This window comes from Carya illinoinensis, chromosome 13, assembly GCF_018687715.1.
Source record: "Carya illinoinensis cultivar Pawnee chromosome 13, C.illinoinensisPawnee_v1, whole genome shotgun sequence".
Taxonomy (NCBI): Eukaryota; Viridiplantae; Streptophyta; class Magnoliopsida; order Fagales; family Juglandaceae; genus Carya; species Carya illinoinensis.
Window position 1 is genome coordinate 32377115 of NC_056764.1, and position 14862 is coordinate 32391976.

The following is a 14862-nucleotide window of genomic DNA, read 5'->3' on the forward strand; positions in this document are numbered from 1 at the left end:
CGTACACCACATCACATTTGTTAGACACTGCCTAGCCATGAGGCGCTGCCCAGTTTGATTGCCTCTGCACCGTCGTAAGTCTTTGTCGTTTGCTTGCTCACTTTCTCACTCTTCGTCGTTCTCTCTCTCTCATCTCTCCGTCTCCCTCTTTTCATCACTCACTTTTTCTCTCTCTCACCTCTCTCTCTCTGTGCTCAGCCCTCAGCTCGATGCCATCTCTGCCGCACCACCCTGATCCGCCGCGTCTCCCTCTCTCTCGATAAGTTTCTGACATGCAACCATTGTTTCATGCAAGAAGCCTTCTTTTGGTTTTGAAGAAAATAGAAAGTAATCGTGCCCCTCGTAAAGGAGGCTAAGGAGGAACGATTTTACATTTATACCTTTTGATTTTTATTTTTTTTAAACCAAAGCTTGAGGGTTTTTAAAGTTGAATTTCAGTGGGTTGATTTTTACATTGAGCCTAAGTCTTTTTGGTAGAAAATTATTGGATTTATTTAAGAGGGCTTGTTTCTACCTGGTTTCTTTTTATATTTTCTTAGTATGTTATGTTAAGTTACTTTAAAGTGAAATATTTTTGGGTTGAGTTCGGGTTCTAAAATTATTTTGGGTCGGGTAATATTTTATTTTTATTTCAAAGACTTTTATTTTCTTTTTTTTTTAAAAAAATGGGTTGGGTTTTGATTTCTTAAATAGATTGATGTTTGCGTTGGAATTAGGTTAAGTAAATTAAGTGTATAATTCATGGTTTTGGAAAAGGATGGTATTTTAGGAATTATATGGATTTTAGGTTTTGAGCATTTAAAATAGGTTAATTTAACATTTCAGGTTTAAATATCAAAATGTGTGTTTGACCAGGAGTTTACAAGTCTTACGTGATTATTTTATAGGTGACAAGTAAATTTTTGTTCGGCATTATTAAGAAATTTTTTTGAAAGCTAAGAAGTTCAGGTAAGCAAGAATCCTATACTAAACTTTGCATAAAAGAAATGAAATGAGGTTGATTTTGAAAATATGCATGTTTATTTTGAAAAAAAAAATGAAAACAACCTTAATTATGTATTCTACATATGCATAAAATATGTATAAGAGAAAGTATTTTTTTTTTGTCATGATTGATGTAGATATGAGCAAATTTTGTGTACTTTTTTTTCTAAACTATGCAAAAAAAGCGAATATGAAATTTATGAAAATTTGTGCATGTGACGTGAAGCTGTTCTAAATATGTGAAATGATTTGGATTTATTTTAGTACTCTGTTTTAATATGATGTGGTTTCTGAAAAACCTCTAGCATAACTTTCTGATTCTGTTCTGACTCTGATTTTAGTTCTTATATGGTGATTCTGATTCTGTTTTGATCTGATATCTGGCCAGTCACAAGATATAATAGTGACCTATGGCCCAGTCCTGGGATATAATAATGATCTCTAGCCCTACCACAGAATACAATAGTAACCTCTGGCCAGCCACAGGATATAATAGTGGTCTCTACTTTGAGTGCAATTGCTTTGGTAACTTTGCGATTTATGTTCTGCTTGGTTTTCCTCAAAATGCACAACCCTACCACGAGGGTTAAACATGATCTCTGTTCTGATATGATATGATATGATAAGATGAAAATATTCAGTCATGTTGTGCCAAATGGGTATTTGAATATGAAAAGTTAGTTTTTGAATATGAACAGTTTGAAGTGTCACTCTGATTTTCTGATAATATGTATTTTTAAGATTTTGCATATTGAAACTGAAATTTTTTATTTCTACATTCTGAACTCTGTGAAAATGCTCATGTTTACATACTAGTATATGTCCTTTGCGTACTGAGTTGTTGATAACACACCTCTTATTTCCATAATATTTTTCAGATGATTTTGGAATAGTTCAGCTAAGGATCAGAATTATGGAGCATAGGTGAGATGAATTATTTAAGTATAGTAGATTACTCGTAGAAGATTTCTAAAGATTGATGGATTTTATTAAGAGATTTTATAGTATTCTAATGATTTATATTTTGGAGTCTGTAAATGTCTTGATGAAATATGAGTTTTAAGTTATAAGAAATAACTCTCTAACCCCTACAGGATCGGGGCATTATAGAATGGATCAACTATCTTCATACATAAGTAGATCAACTTGGATAGCAGGCTCAAAAGAAATTCAACGTCCTCTCCAGCCATCAACCCCATCAATGAAACACCAGCGTAAACCCTTAAAATCTATTGTCATCAAACTTTCTATTGGTGTCATTATATAACTGCGTCAAAATAATACTACTACGAATTATGTACGTCCATGGAAGTAAAAGATATTATTGAAAGCTCATTGTACGTACGTTTCCTCTTGATATATGTCATATGTGACAAAAGAAAGAACCGGATTGATGAATTAGGGGTTAATTAGATACAAAAGATTGACGATGGAATTTTTTAAGCTATAGATAAGATGTTTTTTTATCTCATCTATACAAAAGATGACAATACCATACACAGTATAGATTAGATATACGGTACAAACGATCGAGGACGGAATTTTTCATTTCATCCGTACCATACAATAGTTTTTCCTATCCAAATATATACTATTATTTATATTTAAATTTTAACAACATCAACTTAAATAAACATTAATAAACAGTAAAAACAGTGTGTGAACAATAATGAGCAGTATATAGTTCGGCTAAAAGTTAAAATAGTAGGACTCACACATTTTTCAAATCTCAAAAATAAAACACTATCTCATCTCATTTCACTATCTAAACACACATTTATTTACAAACTTCTTCATCTCATCTTAATTCAAAAATTTTACTACTATTTAAAATATCTCATCTCATCTTATTTGAACTGTGTATCCAAATGAGACCTTAAATAAAAAATTAAAAAAAAAGTGAGTTTTCAAAGAGATCAAGCAAGATCCTTATATATATATATATATTAATATTCTCTTAGGTTTTGGAAGTACTGTCTTCCCCCGCCGGGCGCTGCATCTTGATTTTTCTTAATAATTTCGTGGGCCAGTTTCTGATCTTGCTATAAAGTATTTCATTAATCTATTAATATAGTCGATGCACACCCACGCATGACGCGGTTCTCAATTAATGCAAGAATATGAATATGATATGAGATATGTCTATTAGTTAGATCTCACGTTATACCTTGCGCTGCGGATAGAAATGCATGTGGATTTGGTGTTTGTACAGATATTTCATATACATCAGTCTATAAATGACAACGATTCCATCTACGCTTTTGTGCAAACCTCAGTTGTTCAATTACTAGCGATCGAAGGCATTTATAATTTAGTAGTATGTACAACATGCACGTAAGCTGTCAAATGAATTATAATTACAAGTCACGCACTCAGTAATTATTGAGTAGAGTGCGGAAAAGAATTTTTTTTTTTCACAATCTTATTAGATTTTTATTAAAATGGTCCTTTGATTTAATATTTTGATGTAATATAGCTAAATACGCCTAATTCCATTTAATAGATGACAGATCGGAATTGATAATTAAACAATAGAAGTTTAAAATTCATGTTTTTAATCACGAGTGCTGTAGTTGGAGTGAAGACAAACCAACTTGCAAATAGATTTTTTCTTATTTCAAACCTCAAGCAGCCACGAGAGTTGGGCGCAGAGCACCTGTTTGCAGGTAGTGCAAAAGATCCCATGAAGGAGATTCCCGTTAGGAATCAGACTCGAACTGAATGAATTTTACACTCGTACCTTGTTTGACTAGTCATTCATATCCTCGATCTACATTTGCTTGAATGTGTAGTTTACGAACAGACACTACAAGAAATTGCTCCATTTCCGGCGGGTACAGTAGCCGGAAAAAACAACAGTTTTCGCCGGTATTGTTTATTACCCGCTATTTACAGTCGCCACAGAATAGCCGCTATTAAAGAGCCAAGTAAAACATTTTCCGGCTATTTTTATAATAGCCAGAAATACATATTATTTCCGACAATAATAATAGCCGCAAATAAATAAAATGTTGTCGTAATAACTTTTGCCAATATCCATCATAAATAGCCAAAAATACTTTCAGGCAATATTTTTTAGCTGGAAATACTTATTAGCGTCTAAATTTTTTAAGCCGCAAATAGATAGTGGCTAGTTTTTAGTCGCCCAAGTATTTTCCGGCTATATATTTTTAGCCGCAAATTTGTATTTGCAGCTACATTTATAGCCGGAAATAGTGCTGGATTGGTGCGTGACAATTTTATTACCGGCTATATATTTTCGCCGGAAAAAAGTATTTGCAGCTACTTTTGTAGCCGGAAATAGCGAAGCTTTGCTGTTATTTAATTTATTCCGGCGAAATATTGTTGCCGGAAATGTTTGGAAGCCGTCCCTGTTTAATTTGTACATTCATACGTTGTTTTTCCCTAAATACTTGCTTGTTAATAAACAAAGCAAGTTAATAAGTTAAAAAATACTATATATAGAGAAATTCATTTTTGCTTGAAACATCATTCATATAACCTCAAAGTACATATGTAAAGCTTAACCATTGCATTGCCATTGTTTTAAGTTTTACATAAAACCATCCAACATATCACAATGTAACAAAAATTTACAAGTGAAAGTAATTCTATATGGGTTTAGCTAGCTGTTCCATCAATCTTTGACAGCTTATGAAATGTTTTTGCGCTATTTCTTGATATCTTGGTTCAATCCTGTGAGAAACAAGAACAAAAAATAAGTCATGAGCTTTTAGAGATGTCATCAAACACAAGCTAGCTAGCATGCACAACCAAATAGAATGCAAAATGCAATAAATCAAAGTATTCAACAATGTTGTTATTTTTCTCGTACATGTTTTCTATACCAACTATGTGAAGAATTTTCTAATCAGATTTTTTAACGATGTAGCAATAAATTTCCCCATGCATAGTTTTTATAAAAAGAAATGTAACATAGAATGCAGTATATTCTGCTACCTAATTGATTTCAATGATCACATATGTATCACAAGATAATCATGGGTCTCAAAAACGTTAAGTTCCAAATGATCAAATAGATAGTCATACTGAGTTTTCCAATTGGATCTTCGGATCAAGAACCATTATTCAGCTCATAGCATCCCTGAGATAACATGGGATTTAAAAGGTTGGATGCTTTATGTGTTCTTTACTGATTGGTGGTTGCTAGTGCAAGTTTGGCTTGTCTCCTTTTGCATCAAGTGGACATCGAACAAGCCTTTCTAAAAACGTGGGAAGACTTGGTCTAAGTTGCATCATCAGTTATGTTTTAGATGTTGCAACTATTTGATGCTTCTGACTCGGACAAGAGAATGATTAAAAGCAAAGAAAAGCAAGCAGAAGACTACACTCCTAAGTTTGAAGTATTTGTTGGTCAACGGCCACATTTAATATCAACATTAATTATAATCAAAAGACAACCTATTCAACATTTTCACTTGATTTAACCCATATATACAATGAAGACAGCTGGGAATAATTTATCTGATTTCTAATATGAAAATGAACATAAATTATTTAATCATCGCATGACTAAAATGGAAAAGTTGGATGGAGGCCAGCTTGGGTTTGAACCGATTCAGAAGTCAGGAAAAATTTGGATGGTGACTGGTTATTAATCAGCTATATTCTGATATTAGCCGGAAATTAATTCTTAAATACTCATTCAAATTGCAGTGGTTAGCTTGTTGTTGTTCGGAACTAACACCCACACATATAAGTAAAACTATATCTAATCCTGTGTAGGGAGACACCATTCTTTATCACCAGAAACTCTGTATGCAAAGCAATCACTTCTCACCTACAGCATCCATCAGTTCTAGAAACTTTACCAACAAAACAGAGAAAAATAAATCTTGACCAATTAAGCATCTAGCTCTCTTTCAACCAATTAGTGAATGCACGAACAAGTCAATCTTCATAAATCATAGTCAGCAACGTACTTACTTTACTCTAATAAATAGGATATATGTTCCCCTATAAGTAAAGAGGAGTGAGAGAGGGAGAGAAACCTTGGGCTGCCTTTTTAAATATGCACTTCCTCCTCTTAGAGAAAGTCACCTGCCGTGCTGTGGTGTTGTCAATCCTCTTCATCTGAATTTTCTTACTCATCATTTTCTTGGAAACCATCGTCCGACGCTTCATTGATAAAACCAAATAGTCAGTCTATAATACTAATCGATAGAATTTTTAAGCTCTTAACAAGGAAATATTCATCATAGAGATACTAAGTGATACAAAAAAAGGAAGAGATACAAAATATGCCTCATATATACTTCATAGGTTTCCAGATGGTTTAGGAGAAATCAAAACTGCAGTAGCACCAAAGAGGGATGATTTTCTTTCTTAAACTATTCAATCGATGTCAATCATAACATGCAAATAAGTATGCAATGCTAATCGTTAAGAATTCAAATCAGACCATAAAAAAGCCTATGGGTGTAGGACATTACTTACCTTGTTGTAGTAGTTTGACCTGACATCCAATGACCAATAACTTCCATGTGAGCAGTTGGTGGCAACAGAAATGTACAATGGCATAAGCTACAAAATATCCACAAAACCTAACCTTACACTACCTACCCCACACCATTAGACCCTAAACAAAATATTAACTAAGTAGGAGGCATTTTGTGAAAAGTATATTACTTTCACCTTCATCTCCTTATCAAAATTCACAAAAAATGGTTCATGGCCAAATATTAACTATGCAGGTCCCTGAGTCTCTCTATGAGACTCTCCCTGCGTCTGCCGCTCTGACTCATATCTCTCCATGAACTTGTCGTATTCAACTTGTCTCTCCATTAGCATCATGACATTCGCTCGTAAGTCATCAAGCTGGCCCTTATAATTTGAAGCAGTTTTCTCAAACCTTTCTGCACGTTCAGTTAATTCCGCTATTTGGGCATCAGCTGCTTCTCTAGATGACTCCGGGATAACCATCTCGCTCAGCCCCCTTACATACCCTGATCTTTGGCCCAAAACTTCCTTAAAGATTGTTGCTGCAGCCTCATTAGTCCTCTTCTCCGGCTCCAGCTCTGACATCTTTGCTGCCATCTCTAACTATTAACCATTGGAAAATCACAAATGTTAGTAAGTTGGTTGTATTTAGACAACACCATATAATAATGAAAGCAATTGAACCCATATTAATTTAGCTAGCACTTTAACACTCACATATTTCTCTTCAGCAATGGGAGTCACAAATTTGTTCTTTTTCTTTGACCACCTCACTTCTTTAAAAAAATCTACCAAATTCTCCTCATTCCCAGACTGCCAATACAAGCAAATTAAATTCATTAGACACTTAAACTATATCAAACTAAGTTCTCATTGATGTGCATCTTGCATGTCGACCTTAATTGACTTACCCTCATCTCCATTAGGCGTACAAATGACCTTCGTCCAGCCGTGTGATTGTTTTCTTGCTTATCTCTATTACCTTTATTTCGTTCAGACATTCGCTGCACTCACACGAGACATGATATACATTAAAGCAATCACACATGTCAAGCTTAACAAATATCAAACAGTGCTTAAAATTTCTGAATATCAAAGCAACGTTAATTCAATATTTGACTTCCAACTTACCTTATACTCCTTGCTTGCATATCGAGCGCATAACTTCACCCAGGTGGTTGGTGTCACCAACGGTGGCACATTCGCGAGTGCTTGTTCATTACTCTCGTATTTCTTGTAGGTTTTATGTAAATCATACCGAATATGATTAAACCACTTCCGAAGTGTCTTCATAACCGTATCACGGTGATTCTTCTTGGTCCAATCGAGGATGAAGTCAGCCTAGGGACAAACAGCAAACATATTAATTATAGAGAATGCTACGAGTTAAATATTTGCAACCTTGGGATTTCAACTACTCTATTTGAAAACGTATGAAATTCCAAATCAAGTTAACCTGAACGCGTGTTACCAATTCTTCCTTCTCATTAGCTGGAACGGCATGCCAGCTAGCATGACTCAAGTCCATATGGTGCTTAACCAACCATGTAACCCTTGTAGTAAAAATTGTAGCATTTTCACAACAAGGTGCAGTCTCACCATCCTTAATTCTCAAGGGTATCTTTCCATGCTTTTGTAACTTCTCAAACTCAGTGCTTTTTGCTGCCCCTGGGCCACGCTTCTGGCTTGGTGGTACTAATGTTTTCAATTGACATGTTAGCATCATATAGATCGTGTAGCAATCAAATTAAGCAACCACTAACATACTATGTAAAAAAACACCTCAGAAAATTAGAAATATACCATCCGGGTTTGCACTTTGTGAATCAACTGCTGGCATGTCATTGGGTTCTGTGCTCGGGACGCAATCAGGTGGCTCAGTTTAGTCATCTGAGCTTGAGAATGCATCATTTTGGGCAGTAAGGGCAGGAATGGGTATTGTATCTTGAACTTCATCATTTCTTTGAGATCTACCTCGGCCTCGGCCACCCCTCACTCCACGTGATCGACCTCTACCTCTTCCAGTGATCGGCATATCCAAGGCGAATGCAACCAATAGATGTTCCCTGCAATCACACTAAGTATATACAATTATACCAATAAACTTTGCCAAATTCTGGGCATAAAGGGGTGTGGGGATTCCTCAGTTGTTGCTTGAACTTAATATACCAATAAACTTTGTCAAATTCTTTGAAAAATAACAATCTAATATATTGTCAAGCACAACACACAAAATTTTATTAAAGTGATAAAAGTCTTCTATGCAACAGAAATTACTTAAAGGGTGTGAACACATCCATTCAATGGAATATCTGCTATTCTTGAAGTATCACTTGAAGTATCAAGGGCATTCAAACATCAATACAATAAGATATTGTCACGCTGCAATCAACCTGGTTATTTCCTGCATTAGATAAGAAACGATGGAAAAGACGAGAGCATAATTAGTGGCGAAATGAGGATCAAATTGAAGTAAACACAATGGGTTATGTGGAATCACGAGGTTATTACCAGCACACAATTCGCTAGTTCATCTCATCCTTCGTTGAGATACTATCTTCTTTTATGCTACCCTCTAGTTCGGCGTTGTGATCTGAACCTTCCTCACTGGTATCGTCATTGATAAAACCTTGCTCAAAGTGGTCCCGATTAGACCTTTGCATTACCAATGTGTCAACATCAACTTGCTCCGGTTCAACATTCGGCCTGTGCATGTCTGTTTGCAGTGGGATGTCATCAGCATGGACACTCACGTAAGCATCACCAGAATTATCCTCTTGGTACGCATCAACGTCACTAGAATCACATTCATCAAGTTCAATAAGGGATGATCGTGGAAGGTCATAGACATTTCTATGTATGACCTTTTGGACTACATACCATTCCCCACGGATGCTGCGATTTTTTAGGTAAAATACCTGTGATGCTTGGGATGCCAAAACAAATGGATCATCCTTATAAGCTGTCCGCGACATATTCACACTAGTAAGATGTGGTTCCATACGTATCCCTCGTTTGGAATCAGAAATGTCAAACCATTCACATTTGAATAAGTAAACACGACGCCAACCCATGTACCTTAATTCCAAAATGTCTATTAGTCTACCAAAGAACTCAAGTTTTTCAGATCCTGATTGTTCACTAATGACCATGACACCGGAGTTTTGGGTGCGACGATGTTCTTCCCGTTTTTTTGTGTGAAATCTTATACCGTTGGTTATGCAACCAGAATAGGACGCACCCCAAGGGTCAGGACCACATGCTAAAGCATATAGATCATCCGAAACTTCTTCGGGATTATCAGCACGCCTAGCTTGAATCTATCACAAGTTCAAATAAGGAATTAAATAAGTAAAAACAATACATGTTCTCGCATTAAACCAACATATGTGACCAAAGGAAATAAGGCTGAACTTCCAAATGATTTTGCATACTTGTGACTTGAACCAGCCTGGAAATTTTGCAGCATGCATACTATTGGCATTATTGGGATACTCTTCACTCACTTGCATGTAGTGCTCACTAGACAAAAGCCCATGTAACGGTTAATAAGTATATGTAGGGGATGCAACATAAATTAGATTGTTGAGAATGGAAAGTTACTAAGTTTGTAACTAGTTTGGTTACTTACTTTAGGTATTCTCCAATCTTTGTGCAGTTATTAAGAACATACCATCTGGCTTTAATGAAAGCATCATCGTCTAATTGGTGACGTGATGCAAAACCCATGGGTCGCACCTTCTGTGAAAAAAATCAAGTCCCTCTTGTACACCTTCTTCTCCTTCGTCGACATTACGTTTAGGAGGATTGAATCTAGTTTCAACATCATGGAGGTACATGGAACAAAAATTCAAGCATTCAACATGGATATAGGCCTCAACTATTGAACCTTCCGGGTAGGCTTTATTCTTAACATATCTCTTGAATTTTCTGAGATATCTCTCGAAAGGATACATCCACCTATATTGAACTGGCCCTGCAAGCAAGGCCTCATGTGGCAAGTGATATGCTAAGTGCACCATTATGTCGAAAAAGGTAGGTGGAAAAATCATCTCAAGCTTGCAAAGAATAACGACGATATCAGCTTGAAGCCGCTCTAAGACTTCCTTCTTACATGTTCTAGCACACAATTCTTTGAAAAAAGTGCTTAGCTCGAAAAGTGCCAATCGTACATCTTGGCGTAAGTATCCAGAAATTGCAACAGGAAGTAATCTTTGCATGAAAATATGGCAATCATGACTTCTCATCCCCGAGATTTTGCAGTCACTTACACTAACACATCTGGCAATGTTTGAAGCGAAGCCATCCGGGAATTTCACACCGTGCAACCAATTACAAAAACCAGTCCGCTCAGCTCCATACAACGTATAACATGCTTGTGGCATACTAATGCGTTGTCCATCCTGAATAAGGTGTAACTCCTCCCTTATATTGAGAGTGGAAAGGTCACGACGTGCATTAGGATGATCTTTAGTTTTGCCAGAGATATTCATCAAAGTTTCCAAGATGTTGTCACATATGTTCTTCTCAATGTGCATTACATCTAGATTATGTCTAATCTTTATAGTCGACCAATATGGCAATTGAAAGAAGATACTTTTCTTGGTCCAATTGAACTCCTCTGTGGTACGCTTTCTTTTCTTGATGGCTTTGCCAAAATTTGCATCAGGAATACTTTGGAGTTGAATGAGTACATCTTCTCCTGAATACATTGTAGGTGGGTCACGATGCTCTGCATGACCATTAAAAATAGTCTTTTTCTTTCTCCAGATGTGGCCCGGTGGCAAGAATTGGCGATGACCCATGTAACAATGCTTTCAGCTATATGGCAACCACATCGAATCTGTTTCTTCCTTGCACGATGGGCATGCCATCTTCCCCTTAGTACTCCACCCGGAGAGGTTTCCATAAGCAGGGAAGTCGTTGATTGTCCATAGCAATGCTGCATGCAATCTGAAAGTCTCTTTGGCCTTTGCATCGTATGTATCAATACCATTATCCCATAGATCAATCAATTCATCTATCAAAGGCTGAAGATAAACATAGATTTCATTTCCTGGTGATCTTGGTCCAGGAATCAAGAGTGAAGTGATAAAAAATGGATCCTTCATGCACAACCACGGAGGTAAGTTGTAAGGGACAAGAATCACTGGCCATACGCTATAAGGCTTAGCCAAATTATTAAATGGGTTGAAACCATCGCTAGCTAAACCAAGCCTGACATTTCTTGGATCTTCTGCGAACCAAGCATGCTCTTGATCAAATGCCGTCCACACCTCAGAGTCAGCAGGATGACTTAGAATATCTTGCTGAATGACACGCTGATCCTTGTGCCACCGCATATCAACTGATGTTTTTTGTGACATAAACAATCTCTGCAACCTTAGCTTCAACGGAAAATGTCTTAAAACCTTTTGAGGAATTCGTCTCTTCTTAGTGTTGCTGAATTTCCACCTTGAAAGTTTACATTTCGGGCACTCATCTTTATCCACATTTTCCCTCCAATAAAGTATGCAGTCATTCAGACAAACATGTATCATGGTGTAAGTAAAGCCCAACCCTTTTTCCAAGTTACGTGATTCTTGATATGAATTTGGCAAAAGGGCATTGGGAAAAGCTGACTTCAACAAGTGTAAAAGCATGTCGAAAGACTTTACACTCCAACCACCAAGTGTTTTAATGTGCAGCAACTTGACAGTGAATGATAGTTTAGAATACTTTGTACAACCTTCATAAAGAGGACGCCGGGAATCAGCCAAAAGCTGGTCAAAAGTCCGATCAGAAAAGGTATCGACCGATGTGGAACCCGTAGCATGGAATGAATCGCTTATGGGAACATCAGGAAATCCCCCAGCCCGAATATCTCGTAACATAACATCAACGTCATCAATGAAGTCATCCTCTTCATCAGGATCATGTACATTATCATCATCATCACTTATGATTAAATCTTCTTGTTCACCATGAAAAATCCATGTCGTGTAATTCTTGTCAATACCTTTAATAAACAAGTGTCTCTCTACCTGGGTTATTGGTAGGAAGTAATTATTTGAACATCTGACACATGGGCAACGAATTTCCTCACTTGTAGCATAAGTTTGGGCCAAGGTAAGGAACTCCTTCACTCCTTTAGCATATTCCCTAGATCCAAATCTATCAGTGATTTGCATCCAACTCTTGTCCATCCTTAACTAAGTAGAGGTGCAAGAGTTGTTTAATAAGGAATGACCACATGCACAATGCCACGTAAATCATAGATTAAGTCAGTTGGTAAGAACAATAAAAAAAAAAAAAAAGTGGGAAGAGGAAAAAGTGGGAGAGATAGAAATAGAACAATATACTTGTACTGCATTCTCTTGATCTAAAGATTTCTCCTACAAATTATTTGGAATCAGCCAACAGGGTGATTCTTTTTTGTGACTGTTGGATTCTGATCACAGTAAACTCCATTTCAGAAAAATCCAACGTGGCAAGTAGTATTGTTGAAACATATTACTGAGAAAGTGAAATAAAATATTAATCTGAATATTAACTAAGTTGGTCTATGTGCATACAAAAAATCGTTATAAATGGGTTTTCCATGCATGAATATATAGTCAAGATTCAATTAATTTATCTAGTGCCAGTAGTCACAGCAAACAAATGAATATCAGAAGACTAAATGAAAGAGCATTAAATTTTCAGAAAGGATGCCCAAATGATTTACAAAGAAAAATTTAGAAGAAGATTATATAAATTCAAAGCAGAAAATTAGGGATAATCAGAACAAAATCAAGAGTGTATTAAAGGAGAACAAAATCAAGTGTATAATCAAGGAGAAAAGAAATGGAAGATGTTTGAAGAGACTAAAGACTTCCACAAGCAGAAATAAAACTCAAGGATCTGAACCAAATGCAAAAATAATATCTAGATAACAGGCTTAAAAGCTAAACACATTTTTAAACACTAGGTTGAATAAGTATAAGCTGCTACCCATTCAGTAGAATTAGGGGAATTTGCCCATCTGTCAGACTTATGATCTTTTACATATAGCTCAATTATATAAAGCTACTCACCCCACCAATGTCGATGAGTACTAAAAACAGGACACCCAAAGTAATTAAGCCTTTTGATACACTTTTTAGGTTAAAAGCCTAGCTACACAGGAACAAGTAGCTATCTATCAGCTATTAATAATTACGAGAGAAGTCTAATTAATTAATCATACTTTTTCTCATTTCTTGTCTCATATTCAACATATATTCCTGATCAGTTTCTGCATATACGAAGTTGGAAACAACCGAGATAGATCATAGCCAGCTATTCTTGCAAAATTTGTTATAGGGATATTTATATATATATATAAATATTGTCCTAGCACGCTTACCTTGGATTAATACTAGTACTTAATTGGTCTAACACATATTTTAGAATATTATACCTGCAATAATTACGTGCAGGTAGCTTTTGAAACTTGAAAGATTTAGTAAATGTACGTATAGAACTCTTCAACCTATTTGAACTTTAATTTCTAATTTATATTTACTTGGGGTTTGAAATATTTAATTAATCGCTTGAAATATGGAATGTTATCGCTTGATCATCAAGCGGCCACTATGTAAATTTGAGTGAAAGTTAGTCAAATATGTACATATATAGCCAAAATTAGTTTCAAACAAGGATGCATGCAGTACTACTTACGTGTGTCATAATTAAACTATCTATAGTTAGTTAGTTATATATATATATATAACAAATTATGATAGAACTAATTATGAAGTTCATTGTGAAGAGGAACTAATTATGATAGAAGAAGCACCTCAAAAAGTGTGATTTTCCAGTATGGACGATGTTAGGATGTTCTCTAAATATGCCCCTCAACCCCATCTGATCTAGTGTATTTTCATAAGTTAATATGAAAAAGCTATGCACACAAATTCACTAGTTTGTACTCTCCCAAACCAGGCCAACTGGACGAACGGGCATAGTTTGCAACTTTGCGCTGTTTGGGCAAGCATGTTGTACACTTTGAAAACAAAAACATATATATATATATATATATAGATTAATACAGAAGATGTTTTTATAGTATTGGTAGATTATTGTAGGTCTGTCCAGTTTTTTTTTTTTGTTCACACCTTCCTTTGTACCTTGACTAGAAAATAATAGTTTCTAGTCATCGTGTTTGTATATCTATATTTGAAGTAGCATGCTTCCAGTTTCAGAACTCTACAAGTTATATTATTAGTCTATAGGACTATATTCATGCTACTTTGAATTTAAGTTTTTATTGTCATTAATTATATTAATTGATGACACATATTTTAAATACAACCAGCATACACATGAGGATCCAACATGCTTGAGTATGTGTAGAAATTAAAAATATTCACAGATCCTTTATCATTGAATAAGCCAAAAGCCAAAATCACGAGAGGT

The 14862-nt window shown here is 35.6% G+C and overlaps 1 protein-coding gene across 1 annotated transcript; it reads right to left on the reverse strand.

Annotated features, from left to right (window-relative positions):
* Positions 1 to 8969: 8969 nt before the first annotated feature.
* LOC122291165 lies at positions 8970 to 11249 on the reverse strand. Its single transcript, XM_043098806.1, has 3 exons — positions 10183 to 11249; positions 9879 to 9966; positions 8970 to 9764 (listed from the first exon to the last, which is right to left on the reverse strand). Exons 1-3 carry the CDS (start codon positions 11247 to 11249, stop codon positions 8970 to 8972), a joined length of 1950 nt encoding a protein of 649 aa, XP_042954740.1.
* Between the last annotated feature and the right edge of the window lie 3613 nt (positions 11250 to 14862).

Bases quoted from the DNA above. Each gene is read 5' to 3' on its own strand.
- LOC122291165 (XM_043098806.1), bottom strand. From the start codon at position 11,249: ATGGGTCATCGCCAATTCTTGCCACCGGGCCACATCTGGAGAAAGAAA. The intron at 9,967-10,182 runs GTGCGACCCATG...GCTTTTGTCTAG, and splicing joins CTTGATTTTTTTCACAGAAG to TGAGCACTACATGCAAGTGA. The intron at 9,765-9,878 runs GTATGCAAAATC...AACTTGTGATAG, and splicing joins CAGGCTGGTTCAAGTCACAA to ATTCAAGCTAGGCGTGCTGA.